At 34.7% G+C, this 25,738-nt stretch overlaps 1 protein-coding gene across 1 annotated transcript; it reads right to left on the bottom strand.

Annotated features, from left to right (window-relative positions):
- Window positions 1-1,170: 1,170 nt before the first annotated feature.
- On the bottom strand, window positions 1,171-23,775 carry LOC108328937 (uncharacterized). Its single transcript, XM_017562847.2, has 27 exons — window positions 23,338-23,775; window positions 23,155-23,249; window positions 22,890-22,992; window positions 22,450-22,554; window positions 22,119-22,281; window positions 18,107-18,227; window positions 17,844-17,912; window positions 17,657-17,737; window positions 17,434-17,528; window positions 17,179-17,329; window positions 16,557-16,643; window positions 16,333-16,452; window positions 16,120-16,248; window positions 15,920-16,017; window positions 15,692-15,815; window positions 15,430-15,537; window positions 14,496-14,634; window positions 11,618-11,728; window positions 11,399-11,523; window positions 10,095-10,277; window positions 9,879-9,989; window positions 5,940-6,104; window positions 5,709-5,867; window positions 5,265-5,498; window positions 3,390-3,557; window positions 2,430-2,542; window positions 1,171-2,308 (listed from the first exon to the last, which is right to left on the bottom strand). The coding sequence occupies exons 1-27, from the start codon at window positions 23,504-23,506 to the stop codon at window positions 1,762-1,764; spliced, it is 3,873 nt and encodes a 1,290-aa protein (XP_017418336.1). The 5' UTR covers window positions 23,507-23,775; the 3' UTR covers window positions 1,171-1,761.
- Window positions 23,776-25,738: the final 1,963 nt, after the last annotated feature.

Genomic DNA, 25,738 nt, shown 5'->3' with positions numbered 1-25,738 from the left:
GTTCTACTAAAAAAGCACATTTTTTCTTTTATATGTAACATTTCTATGTACATTTGTGACTGATTTAAGTGAATCGCAACGAAGTGAGTCTTATTTCCTATTTTTATTGTGAATTTTGCATAAATGCTATCTAGTGATAAAAATACACGTTGCTGATATTTGTCAAATATAAATAATTGAATTCATTCTGATTGTTTAATCTTTCATGTCATCTCTTCTTACCAACAAATAACATACGAAAAGAAATGTCAAATAATAAATTAGTAATATCCTCCCTATACATTTATCAATATTTGAATTTTTTTGCTATAATAAACCACCCATAACATATACACATAACGTATTACTATTTTTAATTAAAAAAAATTGAACTCCAATATTAGAGAGTTTACAGTAACTCCTGCACTGCTTATAAATAAAGTCACCTTTCACATACTTTTTATCTATTCTTCCCATTCTTTTATGTGCCATAAAAAGTCTATCATTTTTTTTGTCATCCTTCTTATTTTCAAATGAAGGGATCGTCGATGTGAATTATGTAAGAAATATATGAAACATTCAGTTATTTAAATCGAAATTATAATCATTCAATATTCATGCATTTTATCAAAAAAAAAAAATCCTCTAACTCATTCTTTTACTATTCAACTATATCAATTTTGTAAACTTTATCGCACAACTTCTTTACAAGTTTTATTATGGTATTTTTTCAATTTTCTCACATTATACCAATTCATTAAATATATAACAATGTCGAAGCGTTAAAGAAAAAGAATTATAATTAAAACATCAAAACCTCTTTTTTGTGAAAAGTTGTTAAGAAACGATGTCATTTCTAATATATTGGTAATACGTTAACATGTCATTATTCATTAAAAGAATCGGTAAATTAAAAAATATGATGCTAAAACACTCAATTATGTTGAATAAAAAAAGTAATGCATTATAGAAGCGGGAGATTTGTTCTAATTTAAATGATGATGATGATAAAGTAGAGACTACCTTTCGCAAAATGATATGATGGTTGGCTTTTTATTTTTCAACTCCAACAGGGAAACCTAGTTCTCACTCAAATTCATGAGTAATGCAATTATCCTCATCAACTGAGTTCGGTTTAAAGCCAATACGCTACGAAACTTGTGTTAACACTTAATAAAAGAAATAATGCCATTATAAAAATAAAATGCCATATCCTCTAAATATTGGAATAATTTTGTTACAGTTTAGTAAAGGCTTCCAGTCTTACAACTTTGCAAGACTCAAACTAAGCAATCTGAGCTGCTTGGATGATATGTAGAAAAATGAGAAAGAATAATTGCCCTTATCTTCCATTTAGTACGCTGAAAACATTTGGTGCAATGCAAGTGTAACCAATTCTTGAGCTGGTGACGCGTTACCCCCCTACAGGGATAAGAGACTTAAAACTGTGTCCACTCTGCAATTCTATCCATCCCTACTTAACCGCGGGGCATGCAAAAAATTGTTAAGGCTTCGTAAAAACACTTTCTTTTTTTCTCAAACTTGGCCAGTACAAATACGCCAGCCAACCTGATCGATAAATTGTAGGTTGCCACCGTCCTTATTTGTTCGGATAAAAAAGTTGATTTCACCACTTTATCCACCAAACTTTTACACTGCTCCTAGTGCCTAAAGACATTTTAACAATACATGGAAATGTATATAATATATGTACAGCCCCGGCTACAACTCATCTAGATTCTAGCATGAGATAAACATACAGCAAAAACATTTACAAACTTCTCAAATGGACTGGAGCACGGTAAGATAGTATTTATACCCCTGGCACTGGCCTGAATGCTGCCTCTTTTCATCACTATCTCCCTGTCCATTGGATGGAAGTTTCCAATTCAAAACGTAATTTGACAGGTCATATGTTCCAGGAGAGAATACACAGATCTGAAGAGGAATTTCTACCGAGGACATAGCCTCAATGTGGAGATGGGTTGAGCTTGATCCAGACCAAATATATGAGGAGGCACTTTCCAATGATAGTGCTTTTCCTGGTTGGGTTTCAAGAGCATTTGAGGCGACTTTGAGTTCATTCACTGGGGCGATATCGTGCCATCCTGCTTGGTTATCGGTAGTTGCAGATTGAACCACATTTACATTGTTTATCTGTCCACTATTACCCGCTGAATCTAAGGTGTCAATGCGTACAAAAGTAGTGGCACCAGATGAATTGTGAATATGCATCTTCATATTTATTTCACAGAATGATGCAGAGAAGTCATGATGCATGGTTTGAGGTCCATCCACTAGCCATGAAATGGGACCCGTGCTAGCAGTACTAACAGAAGACAGAAATGTATTAAGATAATGCCACTAAAGGACTAGTAAATAACACACATGGATATTTAAAATTTATTATGAAGTCAAAATTAGAAGCATTATGTGTGGAAGAAACATACCTGAAATGGCACGCGTGATGGGACATTACAGACGAAGAAGTGGAGAAACCAGGATCGTCGCTACTCCTAAATGGCCGATAGATTAATACAAAATCCACAGTATTTAAGTCACCCTGAGCATACAAACAGATGAAGCTCGTATCAGTAAAAGGAGATAAAAACAATAAAGAGTGTCAAGACTTTTGTTACAGTCAATAGTAAATGTCCTATGACACTGGCAAACAAATTTGTCCTTTAAACTTTCAAATTCCTAAAACCTACAACCTAAGCATGTTGCAGTAAGTGACATAAAAAAAAAATATCTTATATTTGTACTGATATTCAAATTGAAATATATATCTTCCTAGTTAGTTAACCAACAAAAAAAAAGTTAAATGTAGTAAAATATGAAAAATAGATAAAAATGTTCTCTTAGCTATTGAAATTGATACTCGTTTTGTCCTACTTGTTGAGGCCTCACTATGATCAAATAGGATGACAAAACATGTATGAACTATGAAAAATAATTAAAACAAAAAAGGGTAAGGAAGCAAAGAAACTATTAGTGCAGTAGCACGACCCTATCCTTGTGCATATCAGATATGCCAGTACCATTGAAGCAACCACGGGCTGAGAATGGAAGAAGATAAATATAACCCAATGTAAATTTATGGGCAAGGAAAATCACTTTAAATATGCATGTTATTTAAAAGAATATGGTAATAGAAAAAGTGTATGAGCTTGAGCAGCTGGAAAATATGCAGAGAATATCACTTTACTCTGGCTTAGTTAGGGTATAAAAAAGATATATAATAAAATACATTTTAAGTCTTGGTTAAGAATTATTTTGATACCATAATCTGCTTTCTACCCTCCGACTTTCACCAGCACAATCAAGCATAGCCAAAAAGATATGGAATTCAAATTACAAAAACGATACATCTTGGTTGGACTTATCGTGAAAACAAAATAAACATCTACCTTGTATGAAACTTCCTGCTGCAATCTTTCATAATGGTGGAAATTGACCAAAGGTGCACTGTTTACATCATAAACTATATCCTTTATGCTTTCGGGTACCAATCTTGCATCACTTTTGACAGGGGATGTAGACACGTCATCCCCAAATGTCGAAAGCCTACTTGATTTCTGAGGGCAAGGGATAACATAATTCAGCAACCTTAATAATCACACATACACGAACATACAGATTTCAACTAGTAACAACATTTTGTACAAGCATATAAACAGAGGATACATGATAGAATAATACTGCTAACATAATCTGGAGAGTTAGAACTACCCACACGTGAGTTGGGAAAATATAAACAGGGTTTTATAAAAAATTTCGTTTGCATGAAGTTAAAATCAAGTTTGGACATAAAAGCATGATTGAGTCGAAGTGAAAAATGTAGCTTTTATGCTAGGTTGAGCAATTCATATTAGGTTTGAATACTAACTTGCATTTGAAATAAAAGTTTTCATACATAAATCACTTCAAACAAAATCAATTTTGTTAAATCAAGATCATCCAAAGTCAAGTTTGCAAGGACACTCTTTCAGATAAAATCAAGTGAAAACAGGCAAGGTCAGATAACTAGGCATTTGAACATGCAGATTCTAAAATATTACGATGCGTACCATCCCTAAATATCTATATCAAAATTTTCCATCTTATCAATCATTCTACTCTTTTAATGGCTATTTTTGCATTAAAGATCAATTTCGTATTCTCTTTGCCACTACTTATCCATCACAAAAAAAAAAAAATCTACAATAATGTATTTCTGAAACAACATAGTTATAGGTATAAAACATTTGTGTTCACTTGTGAAGATGGATTTAAGGGAGAGTAAATAGATGGATTTGAAGGTAAAGTTTTTGTGTTTCTTTTAAGGGATTTGGAGATGAAAATGAGAAGATTAAAGGGTGAAGTTTAAGTATGTAAAAGATTTGATGGATGTGATAGAATAAAAAAAATGTTTTAGTAGGTTAAAATGTAAGATTACTTTTTTGTCCTTATAGTTATTATTATTATTATTACTATTACATATTCTTTTTATTATTAATATTATTACTATTTATTATTATTATTTAATAATAATATTATTTATTATATATATAATAAATGTAGAACACATTAACTTCAAAAGGAGATTTGATTCCCAAATATAGTGAACCAACCTAGAATCGGTTCCATCAAGTCATGGAATAGGTTATGGAACCGATTCCAACCTACCACAAAAATCTTCCCCTCTCACCAAAAACCCTTCTCCTTGCCTCTCACCAAAAACCCTTCTCCTTGCCTCTCACAAACCCATGGACATGCAGAGAACAAAACACAGGAATCTCCTGGCAAGTCCAAAAAGCAGCCTGTAATGTGAAATTATATGTAATTGTATGGGGTAATTTTGTGAAAACATCCATCATCTACCGCTTCACTAGCAAATCTCCTCTCCACAGCAAGGATACTATATCTCACCCATCCCGCAAATAGTTGCCCACACTCATGTGCAAATCCTCATTTAGGAACACACGAATCACTCGCAATTCCTTCCACTGTTACAGTAACAGTAAATACAAGGAAGCGAATACAGCCTTAGGTCTCAAAAGCTGCAGAATATATATAACAAAATAACCACTAAGAAGCTTCATATTGTTCAACATTTTGTTTCAAGACATGGCTTTGGAATTACCCCCATAAATTATATGTTTAACGTATACATCATTGATAAAATATTTATATTAAACCATTTTTTCACAATTTAATAGAATCCCTCAAATGAAACCCAATTTCATAACAAAAAAATCATGTTAAAACGATGAATCACAAATATCAAAACCTATAGCACAAACCTTTAGTGTAAAGAAACATGATATCGCTTGACCAGCCATCAATGATTGTAAAGGAAAAATACTATCCGGAGCTTCAACTAATGAGATTTCCCATTGATGACCAACTGATGACAACTGACAAACTTGGAAACTTTCTGAGCTAGTCTTATTAACAACATCCAATCGAACAAGAAATTCTTCCAATCTTGATCGGAAAGGACAGATTTGAAATGAGACATCCAATGATGGTAACACCTACAACCACCAAAATTTGGTACTTGAGAATTAACGAGAGCTATGTCATGCATGCAACTGATTCATTTTTTCTAAATTCATAACTCAGCATAAAACACAATCATTCAATAAAATTTTCTAGCCACCAAAAAAGAAAAAAAAATGATTACAATATAAAGAAAATAAAACAATTGAAGCCCAAAAGTTTCCTTCAATATTCATTATACTAACCTGCACATTGTAATGCAAGCGAAGAGTGCGATACTTTATGATACTTGATACATCTCCTATCTCATAATATATGCTCATGCAAAGAGATATATCACCTGGAACAGCAGCCCTAAACCAAAGAGGCCACAAGAAGGGTGTTTCACCTTGAACTGATGTACCCTGAAACGAAGTGTAAATCATGTCATCAAGAAGTCAACAGGAGCCAAATTAGAATGACATGACAATACTGACCTCTGGAAACAAAAAAACTGTGTCAGTAGTGATATTAGGATTATCATGCATAACACTTTGTACTGAATCTGTCTTCTTTCTTAAACACGCAGGAAACTCCGACATCATATTTTCCTGCTTCCCAATTATAAGGAACCTAGGATGACTTATCTTCATCTTCAGATTCTGCCAAAACCACAAATGAGAAAATGTATAAAGAAAAAAACAGTATGCAAGAAAAAGGAGGAAGAAAGAAAAATCTGAAGTTCAACCCAATACAAGGTCGTGCTAACAAGGAAACTAGTAAAAGAACATTTAAAGCATCTTACTAAAATGCATTCAATATCCTTATATAATAGCAGGTATTGAATAGTTTGTGTTTTCAAAATAATAAATGTTCCTTTTATTAAATACTTTTCTCTCATTAGCATATTATATATATACACATATTTTAAAAGTAATTGCTATATAAATATTGGCTTAAATATATTTATAGTCCTTCGATCATAGTACTTTTTATTATTATTTTGGTTTCTTATTGTGTTTTTCAAGTTCTGCTCCCTCACTGTTTTAAAATACCTAACTTCAATCATCATTATCTTGCTTCCACATAGGATAGAATGTGTAAATGAAATGTCACACCACTGTAACATCATCACCACCTATGATAATGACAGACCACAGCTTTTGAAAATGGGGACCCGAAACATTTAAAACAATAGCTTTCAAGGATCATGCATACATATCCCATATTGGGTCTGCAGAAACCTCTCTTGTGGATGTTCTAACAATGCTGAAAGGACAAAGTAAAAAGTGAGGTTTATTTCTTTCTGTAACATTCTGAAAAAACAATGCTGAAAGGACAAAGTAAAAAGTGAGGTTTATTTATTTCTGTAACATTCTGAAAAATCTTGAGTATGTTGATAAAATGAGGCTAACCAATCTTAAAAGGTAGTTTAAATCATGGATTAACTATGTTTTTGGTTCCTAAACTATAATGCAATTTTGGTTTTCGTTCCTATCTCAAACTTTGATCATCTTAGGTCCCTATACTTAAGAAATGCATGGATGCAGTAATTTTCACCCAATGACGTTAACTGTTTTTTGACATGACAAACGACAAATCACACTGGATGCAATCCACATGTTCTCCTCCTGTCAACGTCTTAAAAGGTCATCATGTTTCGCTGTTTGTCAGCGAAAAAAAAGTTAATAGTGTTAAACAAGGAGAACTATAATCATGCATTTCTTAAGTATGGGGACTTAACAGGATCAAAGTTTTAGATAGGAATAAATACTAAAATCACGTTATAATTTAGGGACCAAAAACATAGTTATCTGTTAAACCATTGAAGTATGAATATCAGAGAAAAACTTTGGTGTTGAATCCCTTAGAACAAGAAATCTCAAAATGACAACGGGGATGCTAATCAATTATGTCATACAAAAGAACAAAATGAGGTCTGCAGGAGCTTCCTTATTGATCAGATCCAAGTTGCCAATTGATGAGGTTAGTTCCATAAGCTTCATAATCAATTAAAGCTGGACAGCAAATTCATTAGATCCATTCAACCGGTTTTTTGAGTTCAGATATGTCAGTCTAAGTGATTAGGATTATGTTGCTAATTGATTATTGTTTCCTTTTAATGTTGAACTAACTGATTAGCAGCTGAAAAATACTAAAGAGCTCTAGACTCAATTTTGCAAGAAAAACAACAGACTACCCATCAGGGAGACTGATAGGTACCCAGAATTTATTACTTCCACAAAGAACTCCAAGACAGGTTCTTGGATGAGCTTGCAAAGAGAGCAGACAGTTTGGTCTGCACTAGAATGTAGAACACACACCACCAGATCTTTTGAGAGGACCTGTCTGTCCCTTCCCTTTGTCTAACCAAAAACTCAAAAACTAAAGAAAACAACCCCCAAATAGACTTTATAATAGTCTGACACACAACAAACCCTCCACAGAGACAGTTATAACTGTTTGTCCCTCTTATTCCTTCTAACATATACTTTCCCCCTGAACCTATCAATACCCCCCCTCCATGAAGTTTCACCATGTCCGCAAGGTGAAAAAGCAGGAATCTCAGTATTGATGGCTGTAGGAGCTTCCCAACTGTTTTCAATTTGGAAATTCTTTATGAATGCAGACAGCAGATTCCCCTAACTCCTGAATTTCCTCTTCCAAAACAAGCAGCATATGGAGCTGTGTATTTTTGTAAGTATGATTAGGCCCAAACTTCTCATCACACCTGAAGCATAAGCCCTCTTTTATCTTATCTTGCAATTCTTCTTGGGACAATTTTCTAAACAGTGCCCCTCTTTGTTGAGTCCCATCTTGAGAACTATTGATAGTGCTCACACAGTCACCGCTCTCTCCACTTCCTTTGTTGGAGTTGGTACAACCCACTGAATTTCCCCCTTCCTTTGAGTAATTACGAGTAGGTGGCAACTATTTGTAGGTGGCAACTATTTGTAGGTGTTACTTTGAAGCTGCACAGTGAGAGATTCCCCCTTGGTGGTGACTCTAACCTCTTCTTCCACCATTTGAGCCTTCATCATTAACTCAGCAAGATTCTTGGGCTCATACAACTTAACCTCAACCTTTATTTCTTCCTTCAAACCATTCAAGAAAATGCCAATCAAATAATCTTGTTATATACCTTTCAAGAACCCCGTATATTGTTCAACCTGTTCAATATATTCTCCCAGCTGCCCAGTTTGGCGAAGTCCAATCAAGACTTCAAAAGGATTTTGAAGCATTGTTGGCTGAAACTGTCGAACAACCGCCCCCTTGCCTCCCATGTGAGATTTGGATTGCAGGTTTCCCACAATTGAAACCAATTCAGGGCTTTCCCCTCCAAAGCAACCATAATGGCCCTCATCCTCTCCTCCTCATTGACTTCTTTCAACCGGAAATACCTCTCCAACCTGTTAGTCCAGCCATAAGCCTCATCTCCTGCAAAAACAAGAATATGAAACTTCCTCCATTTTGCCAAAGTCATGCCTGAACCTCCTCCTTCATTATTTGGACTGCCCTAACTGCCTCCCTTGGCAACAGAAGCACTATCCTCTATATGTTTATCAGAGGATGCTAATCTTTCTACCACCACCGTCAGCCCCTTAATCATCTCCTCCAATCTTTGGAACCGTCTTTGACTCTCGTGCTCCTATTCTTGCACTATTCTCTCCAGCCAATCCAATCTTGACTCCATTCTCGTATTCACCATGCCCTACAACCCCCACAGCACCAGAAAAATGGCTCTGAATACCAATGATAGGTACCCATAATTTATGACTTCCACAAAGAACTCCAAGACAGGTTCTTTGATGATCTTGCAAAGAGACCAGACAGTTTGGTCTGCACTAGAATGTAAAACACACACAACACCAGGTCTTTTGAGAGGACATGTCTCTCCCTTCCCTTTGTCTAACAAAAAACTCAAAAACTAAAGAAAACAACCCCCAAACAGACTTTATAATAGTCTGACACAACAACAAACCCACCACACAGACAGTTATAACTGTCTGTCTCTCTTATTCCTTCTAACATATACTTTCCCCCTGAACCAACCAGAGACAGTGTTGTTTGGTATTGAAATCATGTTGACCAACATGTATTAAACAGAAAGGAAAATGAAAGAAATGAGAAAACAGGTCTGAAAAGAGAAAAGGAAAGTTTATGAACTTCAAGAAAAGAAACGGAGGAAAGAAGTATTTAATAATAGGGCTTGAATCATCCTTTTTTAATTGTTACAATTGTTTAAGCACCGTACTTATTCTTCTATATTATTTATGCTCATTCTCATTAAGCATACTTATTTGTGCAATTTTCTCATTAAAAGTACATCACACTCATTACGCATCTTGATAATCACATGGAAGTTTATGATTGAAATTATTTAAGAAGTTTTCTTAAACAAGCTGCGATGGATTCCTCAATTCCAAACATGGTACCTTAACAGGAAACTCCGATGGATTCCTCAATTCCAAAACAAGCTGCCGTAAATCTCCAGCATATGCCTTTCCAGGTAAAGGGTGGATGGAACCCTGAAGCTTCGGTATGCTCTGGGATTTTGGAAAGGAAAAAACTGTTTTAGTCCAAACTTAGAGACTGTGAGATTCATGTGAAAAGAAGACAATAATGAGAAATTGAAGGATAAAAGCATGCACCTTAATCACCATAAATTTAAATTTCTCATTTGGAAGGTGCTTTGTTTTCCTTCTTTTTAAAATATTCTTCTTTGGTTGACCCATCTCAAAGTTGTAAAAGCCCACAATTGTCCCAGACAGTTTCCACCTAACACCAATAATTTCAAGAGTACCCTCTTCCCTGGGAGTAGCTGATAGTTGGATCTGGAAAACAAGTACTACACGAAGCTAAATTTCCAAAAATGATAACTTAAAAATAGAACATACACATAAAAAATGAACACATAATTGTATAAAAAGATAGCTACATATAGCAGAAAAGGAGATGGAAATTCACAGTAATTTCAATGTATTATGCATGAATGTTGAGGACTCATGAAAAAGGAAATTCAACGGGAAAAGAACATGTCCTGGGCAGTTAGGTCTCTCCCAAAAGTCCCAGACTAGCCTCTCCTTAGACCCCATATAAACAAATCACGTTTTCTCTACCCTCCCTACTGCAAGCTCAGCAGTTAGTTACACAGTGCAGATTGTTTTCCCTTTGCTCTCAACACAAAACCCCTAAATTGCACCCCATTCATTTTTTAGTGTATGAACCTTAGTTATTTTTGGACTAACAAGGGCAAAATAGGAAAAATCATGACATTCTCTTATGTGCATTGTCAGGCAGCTACATTCTAAAAGAATAGTCTGTTTGATGATTTTGTAGTGTTAAGGGTGTCTTTCCAACTTGGAGCAATTTCTCAAGATACATTTTGAAGGTTTGGAGGGAGAGAGAAATAATGATAGAACTCTGTGCAGTATGCCAGTTGTTGTTCACGTGCACATTTTCAAGAGTTTTCTATTCTCATACTTCTTTTCTTTTCACTTCTCACACAATTTCTAAAAAATAATCGGTTTTAAAAGTCAGAAATTAACATCCCAATAGACAATCACTACAAGTAGGATTACCTGTTTTTAATCCATTCAACCTAAATTTTAAACTCAAATTTCACAATAAAAGGAAAAAAAAAACAGAACACCATTTTTTCTCTTTCTAATTAATATTTTAGTCAGCTGAATTCTTAAGGTAGACAATTTGAACAGAAAAGATATACATCATCTGAGAGCTTCATTTTCACCTTGCCAAAAGGAACATTTATCTTCATCTTCCACGACAGAAGTCTAAGGCCATTCTACTTAAGCTTCAATTTAATTGGAGATATGCACAAAATTAAGATGGAAAATAAAATTCTCAATTTCCCGTAATGCAACACAATTTGCATAATTTTAGTAAGAGAAGATCTCCCATGCTATAATTTGTGTCTGAAACAAAACAAACTCACCATGGTTGTTTCACCACCTCCTAGTAAGAAATCAACCTCAGAAACCATAAATGAGGAATTGTCAGAGCTCATATTTCTAAAGTGGTCAACCTTATTATCTTTCTCCATACTTGACTCATTTTCATCTGTAGTACACATAACAGAGTATTACTAACGAGTAAATATAAAAAATAATAAATAAATAAATGGTAGAAGATATAACAGATATTCATAGCTTACTTGATATCACTTCATCAGTACTGGCAGAATACTTGCATACAAGTGTAACACTAGATATGGGAATTGAGATTTGCAGAGGATTTTTAAATTCAATAGTCACCTTCACAGCTTCTGCAAATGGGTGCAAAAAAATAGACGATGCACCAATAATACATCAGGGAGGGAAAAGTCAACCTATTGTTCCGATTCCTTAACTTTAAAAAGACATTACAGACATCCAATTTTTAAAAAATATACTCTTCATACTCATATATTTGACACTAATATAAGCAGGATTTTACACAAGAAAGTCCAACCCTCATCAAATTTTCAAATTAATTTCAAGTAAAAATCAGTCACTTCATAAACTGGGAGTTCAATCCAATTAAACTAATGGAATTGGTGGAGCTGCTTGCTTAAATGCATCCTATCTTCTATAATACAGGTAGGATGATGAAATATGGGAATTATTTCAAGTTTTAACATATGATTACAACGTATACATGCCAAAAGCACTGGGTATTATTGCAACTACTTTTGCCAATAGTTAAAATACTAAGATTTGCAACACTTCAGGTGACCTTGTTCCGTTCCTGATGGTCTAATGCAGACCACAGGGTTTTTAAAAACTAAAAATCATTTAAGTCATAATAGAATAAAACCTGACGATGTTTGTGGCTTAAAATTGGGACTCCCAAAAAAATTAATGTCTACTTGATTCAACTTGCTTTGAATAAATCATTTTTTTAGTTAGTTTCCTAAGCTTTCAGGAAAAAAACTATTACTAAAGATGTATACCTAAACATGTTTAATTTATAAGTGTTTCAAGGATGCAAAGGTAATACACATTAGAGAAGAAAAGGAAACAAAATATAGACCAACGTCAAAAAGGGAAAAGATCACTTCTCCCAGTTACATTATGAGATATAACTCAGAATCGATGTAAAAATTCCACAAAGGTTAGACATCTGCTTAATACTAAAACAAAAAACATGGTGTATCTACAATAACATTACAAGTATATATTTATAAACTATGAGCATTCTAAAAAAGCAAACCAACTTTCTGCTGGAAAGGCTTAATGATAGTAACATTTCAAAGGATTAGTGACAAAACAGGTCAGGTCATGAAAGATGGTACCACTCTGGTACCATGTTGAGAAGAGAGAAATCGAGAAGGAATATAATGAATTTTGTATCTTGTCTACACACGAAATAATGAACAAAATATTTACTATAACGAAAAAGAAATCCAATAAGGAACAAGATAATATCTACTAATGGGAACTATTTGGTAAGATATTTCTCTATCAAATCATTTCATATCTACCTTCTTAATATAATCAATTTGTATCTCTAACATAATTAAAAAATTATCTCCACTCTACCCATCAAGTTAGAGCATAGGTATCATGAGATAAGCCTTTTACAACTATCGTCAATACAAGACCCATTGAAAGACTTGACAAACAAGTCAATTGGTTGTTGAAGACGACAGTAAATAATGAAAAAGCTAGTATTTGTTTCCCAAACATGACTTTCTCTCTATCAAAGTGACAGCAATCTTCAATAGGCTTCGTTCTTTCAAATCATATCTTTAATACTCCTCCTCAAACTAGAACATATATATCATGAGGCAAGCTTGCTAAAAATGGTAAGAAGGCATGACCATTAACAATACTCCAGGGAAAATCATTGGTAATAAAAAAGTATTTCCTAGACAACATTGAGAGTAAACAATACTCTTTGGAAAAACATCAATGGTAAATAGTAAACAGTCAAGCAAAGATTGACAGTAAACAGTACCTGCTAGAAAAGCAAGGTTATCAATGGTAAACAGTAATTGTCAAAAAAACATCGATGTTAAACTGTACTTGCCAGAAACCCGTCAATGGTAAACAAAACTCGCCAGAAAAGCAACAGCAAAAACCAACAATGCTGGCTGGAAAAAACCTAACCAGAAAAGGTTTGATGGAGAATCATCAGGGGTGAACAACAATGCTGCCCGAATAAAGATGGCCAAAGTGTCAATGTTGGAAAATAGTCATGGAGGTGAAGTGTAAGACTGACTGAATAGTGTATCTGGCACAAAAATTGATAGCAGGGAAAGAAAGAAACCAAGAAATGCACACAAATTCTAAATGTACTCGTATGAAAAGTGGAACCACAGCGAAAGCATGAATTTGAGTTCCTTTCTCGTTAGGCTCATGATACCCATGTTGAGAGGATTAGTGACAGAAAAAGGTCACAGAATTATACCACTCTAGCAAGATGTTAAGAAGAGAGGAATTGAAAAGGAATATAATGAATTTTGTGTGTTATGCGCACACATAATTGTTATTGTTTACAGTGAACATGAGATACAATAATAGGGAACAAAATAATATCTAATAAAAGAAAATATTTAGTAAGATATTTCACTATCAAATCATATCATATCTCCCTGCTTAAGGTTATCAAATCATATATCTAATGAAACTATAAGGTTGACTTAGTAGTAAAGTTGGAAAGGAGGGTAGAAGAGGCTGTGAGTTCAATTCCCCCTACTAACAACTAACATTGCCGATAAAAAAAAAAAAGTCATATCTCTATCAGTAAGAAAACATGTATTGGTAGGTAGCAGTTTGAACAAGAACTGTAACCCACATCTAGAACTATAATATAATCATATGGTTCAAACAAGCATAATTTTTATTTTTCCATTCCTTTAAACCTACTATAACATCATTACTTTCATGAAGCCAGAACAATATGGCTATCACATAAAGTATAAGAAAGCAGATAAAGTTCTTATCCTCTAATAATTAAGGATCAAGAGAGAATTGAAAAAAAACATTAGAATGAAATAAAAGAAATATAAGGATTCAATTATCAATCTCAGATGAAGCTCTAGCACATACCGCCTGCAACACAAACATTTTGACTGTGCTTTTTTAATATAAGCTTTGATTGCAACTCCAACCAATTAGTCTTGGCAGCAGAGAATGATGGCAGCATTTCTTCCTCCAAAGAATGCCACAAGGCTTCTCTAATATTAGCCTGAAATGACAGTTACCAGAGAGTGGTGACACTTCAAGCATCAAACTACAGCCGTTAACTAGTAACACAACCATAACAGGGAAAACCCATGTTATAATGGCTATAACAAAAACTGAATAGAGCAAGAAAAACAAAATCCTAAATGTCCCTTTTCAAACCACACAATGAGAGAAGCACAATTTCTACTCATTCTAGCAATCAACCCAGAAAGGATTTATACACAGAGCCCTCCATAATCTCGGTTGAATGAATTTATTGTGTCACAAAAGAGTGCTTCTACAGCTCATATGGTATAGAATGCTTTGGGCTAAAATTGGTGTTATATGTGGCCCACTCAGTGGTTTATTTAAATTGTTCAAAGAAAATCTAAGCTAACTTCATGGTAAATCACATAAGTTAACCATAGTAAGTGGCTAAGATTGCCAGGACACAGCATTATAACCAAAATAATTCTTTAGTAGTGTAGTCTTATTTGATCCATATTTCCTAACAAACAAGTAAAGTCCTTTATGATAAGGTGTTTCACGCTTTTCAATGAGGTCAAAGAACAGGAAGGAAAAATTCACGTCAGAACTGAAAATGAAGGAGAATGTAAAATTTAAAAAAAAAATACTGGAATAAAAACTTAACCACCCAAGATGGCCATTAGTCAATGAGTGGCTACTTATTAACAACTTTTTGAACATCTTTAACTAGTCAGGTGCTTCATTGTTCCAAAACAGTAAATATTTCCATGAAAATTCTATCGCAATTTCACTCACAGAATGGGAAAGCACAGGATTGGATTCTACTTACAGCTGAAGGGGATCCAAAGGTCCGGTGATCTTCATAGATTACCCTGAGTGTAGAGATGTTGATTACAGGCAATTGAAGCTTTGTTACCTCAAATGTTCGTCCAGTTTTCTACAGTATACACAAAAAATTAAGACAACTGTCAAATTAATTAGCTTCTGTCCTTGCATCAAGATACATAGAACACTGAAATTATAGATTTCTCTTAATTTAGGGACTATAAACAACAAAATTTCAGAAAATTTTAATAAAGAAGCACTAGCACCTCCACAATATGAAGAAAGTCGCCTAGGAATAGTTCCTGTGTTGTCTTGGACTGGTGGCTACAGCACAAAATTTCCGTCATATGCTTGACAGCCACGTCATACATCCCAAGGGAAGCATACCACCTAAAACAACCATCTCAATTAAGAAAGTTCAAAGCATGTAGAGGACATGCTTCTTGTTAAAAAAGAAAAAACCACAATATGGAAATGAACCTAGTATAACTTACTGTCCTATATGGAAATGAACATGATCATTGATATAATTCCAAGTAGTTCCTTTAAAAACAGAAAGTGCACATCGGTAGGTTCGAATTGCATGTTTAATCTGAGCATGTGAAGATCAAATATAAACGAAATTAGCAGGGAAAAACAATACATTATTAAATTGGTATGTGGGTGTCTGCATATTGTTGATATTCCAATGTACCTGATCACACTTTTTATACTGCTCGCCAGAAAGCACTAGATGAAATCCATATTTGCGTAACATGGAGGGTTTAGACAACAAGTAGCAGTATGATGCTTGTTCAAGCATCACAGCAGAATGTAGGATATCCTAAGACAACAAATTGGTCAACAGCAGAAAACAATAATCACAAATAACAATTTTTTTATTTTCAGGAAAAAAAAAAAGCACTACCTCACCACAAATACGAAAATAAACAGTAGCTGCCTCTTTATATTGATCACGTGCCTTTAACATTTCTATCCACCACAGGCCACATCGTGTTGCATTTAGCTGACCCAATGATCCAAGCTTCTGAACATGTTAAGTTAATTGATCAAAAAGAGAATGTGAATGGTATATACCAGAAAATAAAAACGTTACACAATCTCTCATGATCCAAAATAAACCATACATACTAAATATGTGTTAAATGCGTTTTCCATGCAATACTCAGCTTCCTTTCTTGATTGATCCAATATGAAGTATGTAAGCCCCATCATTTCCTGAAAAATAAAGTATTAGAGTGATGCATTTCAGAACAATCTACTATCAGAAATCTTATGTTAAGGAACTGTAAGACAAGGAAAAGGAACAATTCTTGGGTTTCTTCTTAAAATTATTTTACTTTTTCATCGTATAGGGAAAGACACAGTAAATGCCAATAAGGAAGAACAACAATGTCAAAGAACATCTTTAACAATAAGCATGACTAATGCAAATCACATGAAGTTCATCTAAAATCCTTAATGCAATGTAACATTTACTTAGAAGTCAGTCAGATCATTTTGACTTTAATCCAAGATGACAAGCAATAAGCCAAGTAAAGTATCTCATCTACAACATTTCCAGTGTTTGAATATTTCATATTTTAAGAAAAATAAATAAATCCCTCAGTAAGAACTTGTCAAAAGGGTAATAGAAAGTCAAATGGTTAGAAGATAAATAATAGAATTAAATCATTCTTCTGAAATACCAACCATGCATCATCATCTGCAAGCCCTCAGCAATTGGAATATAAAAATTAATAACAATAATTACCTGCACACCAGCATAGCGCTTCCAGGCTTTATCAATCTTGTAATCTGTGGAAATTAGGCGATAATTTGACAAGGCAAGTTCATAATCTCGTAACATAAAAGCATAATCACCCAAAACTCGAATCTGGGATTCAATGGAATTAAAGTTATACCTTCAATAATCAAAACCAAAACCATATCAGAAAAATGCAAGAAATCGAATTATACATAGCATTGTAGTTTAATCTACCATAAGATATAAATAAATTTAACATACACGGGACCATTGAGAGAATCTGCACCGTCTTCTTTCCCTTTTCTCCACCATAAATTTTTTATTTGGTTTCTAAACCCTTTCCGTGTTGCAGAAACCTAAACAAAAGAAAGTAAAAAGAAAAAAGGTGACGGAGAATCAGAATATAGGTCAAAATAATTAATCTAGGTTCTGGATTAACAAATTCAAAAACCATGGATTCAAAAAGGGGCTAAATTTAATAAACCTGTTGATTGAGTATACGAATTGTTTGCTCCATATTTGGAATTATGTGCTTAGATGATAAATCTTGCATTAGAACTTTAATCTGTACTCAGGCAACAAAAATGGGTAGCAAAAAAATGCAGGTATAATGTAATCATAAATCCAATATAATGAATCTAACAGCCTTTCTGGTAGCAAAAGCCAAATACCTCATCGATATCATCCATGTTCAGAAAGCAACCAACATCTTGAGTGGGACTAGATGAGGAATTAGTTATCTGTCACAGATTTAAGAAGACAACAGCCTAAATTGCATACTTCCACATAAATGGAACCAAAATTTTATATAAATTTTAACATACGTTCCAGAAGACAAGAAAAGCAAAAAGCATGAGGCAAGGAAGATTAACTAAATAATGAATTTTTTCTTCTGGAAAAGAAGAAGCTACAAGTCCTCACCAAACAAACTTACATAGGAGGCCCAAGGATTATCTTGATGTTTGAACGGAGCCTCCAGGGAAGAATTAATACAAAGCAATGAACAATCGCCAGAACCAAATGTACTCCTCATTTCTGTCAATATTTTATTTGCTCTGTTGAAGAAGAAAAAGCAACTCAAATAAGTCTAAAACTACATATAACTATATATCTTTCCAAATAAAATTAATGAATAGAGAAGACCCAAGATTGCATTAAGTTGCAGCAAACAACATCCAAAGTTTCATTCTCTTTCCTTAATAAAGCAATTTTCAGTTTCAATGGTCACTCTCACACTATGAAATTTTGAGAAGTGGTTGAGCATATATTAAGAGAAGAAACAAGAATTGCGAAGTGTTAGATGTTAAGATGTGTGTTTATGTTAATTGGGCTCAGCCCATTATGTATTAAGGGCCTTGGCCCATATCTTACATTATAAATAAACTACCCTATGTGTATGAAAAGAACACAAGGGAGATTTCTCCTAATCTTCTCTATTTATAACATGGTATCTAGAGCTTAGGATTAGTTCCAGCCAACTTCACAGTCTCCGGCACACATCACCGCCGCTGTCTCTGCCACCGCAGCCACCGGAGTTCCGGAATCGACCGACGACCACACCATCAGAATCGTCCGGGCGACCACCGTGGTGCAAAGATCGAGGCGAACGGACCACCCACACGCCGCCACAACAGTCGCCAGCGCCGCCGCTCCCTACCACGCGTGCCGGAGCGTCGCCGGAGAGTTCCGCCGCCGATCAGGACTGTCGTGATCGCCTCCTTGCCCTCTTTTTGGATCTGTGGTCGTTGCGTCAATCGGAGCACTTTGGATTTTTAGGGTTTCTCCCTCTCCATGGCGTCTTCCTCATCTACAAACACCTCTGTTGGTGGCTCATCTTCTGATCCCTTAATATACATCAATTATGTGAATGTACACTTGTCCATTGACAAGTTAGATGGCACAAATTATGCAACATGAGCGTCTGACATCAAACTTCGGTTGAAGAGTCAGGGATACGTAGATCATCTTACTCAAAATGTGACTACTGCTACCACAGATGACACTTCCCGCAGGATGAAAATTGATGCCCAGTTATGCATTGTCATAAAGTCCACCATTCACTCCTCACTGAAACAAATGTTTCGATCATATGAAACATGTTCAGAAGTCTGGGCACAAGCGAAGTTGTTATACACAAATGATACTCAGCGTCTTTATGGTGTTTGTCAGGACCTATTCACTGTTATTGGTCCGCGCAGTCCTGATCCCATGGCAGAATATTTGGGTAAATTTCATGCCCTTCTTCATGATTTTAATGAGCTATTACCTCCTGCTTCCACTCCTGCTGAAGAACTGGAACAACGATCAAAGTTCTTCATGTTGTTGGCATTATACGGACTCTCTGATGATTTCTCTCATGTCCGTGATCAGATTTTTGGTTCTCCTGTCATATCCAACTTTACTTCTACTTGTTCTGCTCTCTTGCGTATACCGAGCAAACCAGTCACTGAGACACCTCCTCATACTGATGATTCCTCAGTTATGGCTGCCCAACGTGATGATCGAAGTCAGTCTCGCAAGCCAGGTAAAGGACGTCCAAAATGTGACCACTGTGGCAAGTTAGGCCACAAAATTGATAGATGTTATGCACTTTGTGAGAAAAAGAGAAGATTGAGAGAAATCTCCCTTGTGTATTTTGCATACGCATAGGGTAGTGAATATAGAGCTATGGCATCAGCTACTTGCGAGCTTGTGTGGCTTAAACAATTACTTAGTGAATTGAAATTTGGAGATGTCACTCACATGACACTTATATGTGATAATCAAGCTGCTCTCCATATTAGCTCTAACCCTGTCTTCCATGAAAGAACCAAGCACATTGAAGTTGATTGTCATTTTATTCGGGAAAAAATCATATCCGGAGATATCAAGACTGAGTTTGTTAACTCAAGTAACCAGTTGGCAGACATATTCACTAAGTCCTTACGAAGACCTAGAATTGACTATCTATGTAACAAGCTTGGAACATATGATTTATATGCTCCAGCTTGAGGGGGAGTGTTAGATGTTAAGATGTGTGTTTATGTTAATTGGGCTCAGCCCATTCTGTATTAAGGGCATTGGCCCATATCTTACATTATAAATAAACTACCCTATGTGTATGAAAAGAACACAAGGGACATTTCTCCTAATCTTCTCTATTTATAACACAAAGAATCAATTTGGTTTTTCTCAAGAAAGTCTACACCAGAAGAAGGCATTTAAGTTTTATGGCGGTTGATAGAAAGTTACTGAAGCAAAAAAAAAAAGAGACTTACATATGGTTTTTATTAACTCAGAAAAATCTTGTGATCAAGAGCAGGGAAGTGTTATGGCAGACCTTGGAAGACAGATTAGTTCATACCTATGGCTTATTATATCCAGACTGGTGTGAAAACTCCAAAAAGTGAGAGACTAAAGACTTTTTCTGATTGAGATAGGATTACGTTAAGACTCATACATCCTTAAGTCCTAGTTTAATCATCCTCAAGTAATCTAGCATTGGTTCTACTTCCCATAACATACAAAGGATTATCCCTAATTGCATGCATTTTGTATATAATATCATTTGATTGAGCAAAGGAGGTGATTACGTTTAAACTTTAGCTTTGGAGACAAATTTTGGAAACAAGGGTTTTCACTTAAGTATGAACAAGACAAACTATATGGCTAACAATTTTGGCAAGAGAGAAGGGGAATATGACTTGGAAGTAAAAATGGATGATGTCATCCCACAAATTTGTAACATAAAATATTTGGGACCAATGCTATAAAATGTTGGGGACACACATAGGAGCATGCAAGATGGCCGAAATAAAAAAAAAAAAAAAAAGACATGGAGACTGCAAAGCAACTATCAAGCTCAAGGACAAGTTTCATCATATCACCATGTGTCTTGGACTTCAAAGGAACAAGAAAAAATATGAGTAGCATATATGAGAATGTTATGATGGATGTGTGGTAACACGGGAAAGGATAATATACAAAATGATTGTATACAAGAAGATATTCATTAATGTTTCACCAATTGAGGAAAAATGAAAGAAAATCAGTTAAAATAGTTTGCACAAGTACAAAGAAGGCCACTAAAAACAACAGTGGATAGAATAATTTGCATGGCTTTCAGTTCTATGAAACAGAGGAGAGGGAGATCAAGAAGGACAATGGAATTTATTAAAAGGAATGTCATGATAAACATCTTTGAGGACTTCGTATTTAACCATGCCAATAACATCACTTGATCTATGTTACAAACATAACCTGTAGGATATGGCTTTTGTTGTTATGTTCACTCCCACAATATGAACCTAGTAGTGAAATTTCAAATTATTTTCATACAAAGTCTACACATCATACAAACCTCCTTCTTCAAAGGGGTATAGTATAGGGGTTCAAGATATTGAGAATGTTAGTGTAATAAGGAAAAAATAGATAAGTGAGAGAAACACAGATTTTCAAGAATGACAAACAAAACAAAATTGTTCGGGCAAACACTGTCTCTCTTGCAGGGCACGAACATATGCCCAATAGATTCTGTGCTAGAGCAATGTGAAGCCTGAAACATTGCAGCATGGACATTTGTATCTTTTTAATACCAGAGTTCATTCACAAAACCTTTAGAGGTAGCTTTGGATTTCCAAAACAGGTTTTCACAAAGGAATAACTCATGTTTAGGAGAGAGTAAGAATAGTGAAGAAAGAATTACAAGAAGATTTCCAGAAGTATAAATACTCTTCTACAAACACCAAAGAATGCTCCCAATATCCCTCATGAAATATGCCCGTTGAGTTGCAATTTAAGGGTCTTCTAAGAAATGTCAGGCCCAAGTAATTTTCATTAAGCACCAAAACATGAATATATCTAACAGAATGACATGAAGTAAAAATTATTGGCAACTAGTTCATGTTCCAAGTATATGCAGATTTAAAAATCTCCTCAAACCAAAAAAAAAATGGCATCATTTATACCTGTCTGCAGGACCATCTTGATTATCATGCACCAACAAGTAATGCTTTGAAATTTTTGGATCCATTGATCCATCATTAAGAAGGGAAGGAAGCTTATTGGTATTAAAAAAGTCAACAAATCTGTTAATAGGTTGCTCATCCTTAGAAGAGACAGCAAGAAGACCTGCAAATTATTTTCAGAGGAAAGACAAATATATCCAAAAAAACACATTCAGAAGAAAGAAAGTAGAAGAAAAATTCAACATCAAATTATGTAGAGATACTATTATACTACTATGAAAGAGAAAATACGAACACAAGAAGAAGAACCCTGACGGATTCCAAATCTTACATATCACGGGATGGTCAAAAGCTTCATGATCTGAAAAGGAAGCCACACGGACAAGCTCTTTATTGAGAAACCGGAACCAGGATGGTGTATTTTCGTATTCAGAACCTACAAAAACATTTGTCAATCAAACCAGGTCTTATGCAATGACAGAACTAAACTACGTTGGCATCACCATTCGAGCCCAAGTGAAGCCTACCATAGCAGTATAGCAACAATATTAGTTCAAGCTTGTTTTGTTCAATTAAATTATTCAAACATATCATGTCCGCAGCTCAATTCCAAGCCCAAACAATTCAAAATGAATATTAAGTATATGATGTATAGCTGAATATTCATCCACATATAAATTAAACTATTAATCATAATTATTTTACCATGTAAAGGTACGTATATGAACATAACAAACACAAAAAACAAATAGATACAGTGAACTCGCTTACTCGAGGAAAGTTCAAGATTAATTTCCGGCAAATCTGAATTCGAGTCAGGAAACTCTTTCTCCCCGGCCTCCGAGATAACTTGCTTCAATTGCTCTTTAGCTTCCTAATAAAAAGTGGCGGATACACAAATAGAAATACATGACAAATCCTAAACATCAAAGAAAGCGCGGAACATTCAAAAAAATCTACGAAGTAAGCACATCCCAAACATCGAAGAACGCGATGGTCACGGCATTGATAAGAGAACGCGCGAGCAGTTAATTACCTTCAAATCAGGCCTCCTAACATCGGAAGCGTAGAACAAGCGCAATTTGAACTTGTGAAGGCGATAGGGTTGGTCACTGGCAGTCCTAACAGGCACTACACGATGAGGAACAATGCTGGTGAGGAGTGAGAAGGCATAGTGGATAATGAATTAAAAAGGATTGAATGCGGAGAACGAGATTACCATCGATGTTGTCGAAGGAGCAGAACGGCGTTAGCATCTGGAGGAAGGAGAGGCCGTTCTTGCGGGAAGCTTCTTCGACAGAAGGAGTTGAAATGAGCATCACCACCGGAGTAATCTCCTCCAATAGCATTTGCCCCAACGGCGTCATCAGCGGATCCATCGTCGCCATCGTGTTATGGATATTCACTTTTGGCAGGTTATTCGCAGCTCACCGACACTGCGGTGTGGGAGAGTCACCTCACTCTCTCTCGTCTCGGTCTGAAAGAGATACAGAGCAGATCCGATCTCCGCCGTCGAAGTGCGATTGGGATTTGGGGAGTAACGACCAACGTGAACCCACACACAGTTCAGACTCCACAGGAAGTTGTCTTTGCCTTCCACGACGTCGTCTGTCAGAGTCCAGGTAAAGATTAGTATCAAAGAATGAAATAAACAAAAACAGCATCTGTATTTTATATAAACTTTCTTTAAAAAAAAATGGATTTCTCATTTATATAACCAATTGTTTGGACGTTCTGCAAGTTCAATCTTCCTAAAAGCAATATTTAGTAAAATTTTACTTATTCCTAAATTAGTTGAAATGAGACATTAGAATGCAAAATGATAAATAAATAAATATTTTTTATATATAATGTCTACCAAAGTTATATTTATGTATTTTTAAAGTAAAGTATATTCATTACCTCAATAGTTTTGCAAAATTAATGTTGTGAGAGGTGCTCCTAATCATGAGTTTAATTAATTAACTCCTTGAAATAAAAAACCATCATCATTTTAGTCTGACGGTTTTTTACAATATTAATGTTTTTTTTTCGTTGGCTTAGTATTATTCTCAAATTTAATTCCTAACGAATTATGCAATACCGTTGAAAATATTAATAAAGAAACAATAACATAGTAAACTTTAACTTGTACTATAATTTAAGGTTTTAGTCGAATAAAGGAGTTAATAAAAGAGTATTTGTTTTTAAGCTCATTTTAATAAAACACATACAATAAAAGTCCATACAGGTCAAAACGTGATTGAAATTTTAGTTGAAATTTGTATTATTGTTTACTTATATATATATATATATATATATATATATATATATATATATATATATATATATATATATATATATTACAATAAAATATATTTTATTTCATGTACATTACTTTCTAATACGAATGAGACTTGAGTCTAATCACATAAGGATTGACATTATTTTTTATTCTAAATTTTAAGATAATTGATTAATAGGTATTTTCTTTTATATAGTGTTATACTTTCTCATTTTTATCTAATGTGAGTCTTAGACTCACACTTAAAATTATAATATTAATTGGTGTAAAGTAAGTGATAAAACAATAATAAATTACAGGTTTGAGTTTCTTATCAATATTAGAAGAAAAAGAAGCAACATCAGAACAAGTAGGTTATATTGCCAGATATAACAAAATAAAGCATATGCACACATTAAATTTCATTATTGTGTTGTCGCGGAACCCTAATCTCCCAAACATAGCAAAAAAGAGGATTTAACATTTCTAGAGGAGTCACGGTCCAATAGCACGAGGGTTTTAACAAGCGGTGATTTGGTGATCTCGAAAGGGTCGCGACGTTGGTGTTTTTGAACTCTACCCTCAATGCAAAGGAGCTTGTCGAGGAGAAGAAGACACGCTAGAGAGAACTAAGAGAAGACGTGAAGCAAGGGAGAAGAACTGCCAGAGAGAACTAAGAGAAAAGAGAAGACACGCACAGAGAAAGTGAAGCGTGAAACGAAGGTGTTGGGCAGACATATTCCATGTCAGTTCTAAGTATAATCGGTATAAAAAAATATTTTTTATACTTGTTCTAAGTGTAAGAATTATTTATCATTTATTATGATTTTGCCACCGTGCTATTTTTTATACCTTTTTAGTGTAACTGGTGTAAAAAAGTTTCCCTTATTTACCATACTTTAATCTTAACAAAAAAGAACTAATCATAGAGTTGAGTAACATGGAATTTAAACAAAAGACAAAGAAGAAATTAAGGTGCAAAGAAGAAATCAAGGGGGAGTCATGGATGACTCCACTAGACGGGTGTTTTAGCCTTCTTTCCTATATGGTTCGTTTCTTTTTTCTTTTGTGTCTTCATCTATCCATATACGAGTTTGGAGCTAAAGGAAGAACATCTCACGCGTGACCTCTTGAGTCAAACCTTGGGCTTGATGGGCAAAGTTTGTGACCAATGTTTTCATGTTCATTGCCTACAAAACTCGTTGGACTAGGCCAAACTCTCAATGGACCAAAACATATTGGTCATTGACCTATGTTTTGGTTGAGTAAGAAGATGATTAACTGAGTGTGAAATCCTGGTTAAGCAAGAAACCAAGACTTTTTCTAACTTTTTTCTTTAGTAAATCCTATAAAAGAA

Source organism: Vigna angularis, chromosome 2 (assembly GCF_016808095.1).
Source record: "Vigna angularis cultivar LongXiaoDou No.4 chromosome 2, ASM1680809v1, whole genome shotgun sequence".
NCBI lineage: Eukaryota > Viridiplantae > Streptophyta > Magnoliopsida > Fabales > Fabaceae > Vigna > Vigna angularis.
Note: the sequence above shows the minus strand (reverse complement) of the source record. Positions and strands in the feature narration are given on the sequence as shown.

Bases quoted from the DNA above. Each gene is read 5' to 3' on its own strand.
- LOC108328937 (XM_017562847.2), bottom strand. From the start codon at position 23,506: ATGGCGACGATGGATCCGCTGATGACGCCGTTGGGGCAAATGCTATTG. The intron at 22,993-23,154 runs GTAATTAACTGC...ACTTTTTATTAG, and splicing joins TTAGGAGGCCTGATTTGAAG to GAAGCTAAAGAGCAATTGAA. The intron at 5,868-5,939 runs GTCAGTATTGTC...ACTTCGTTTCAG, and splicing joins CAGTTTTTTTGTTTCCAGAG to GGTACATCAGTTCAAGGTGA.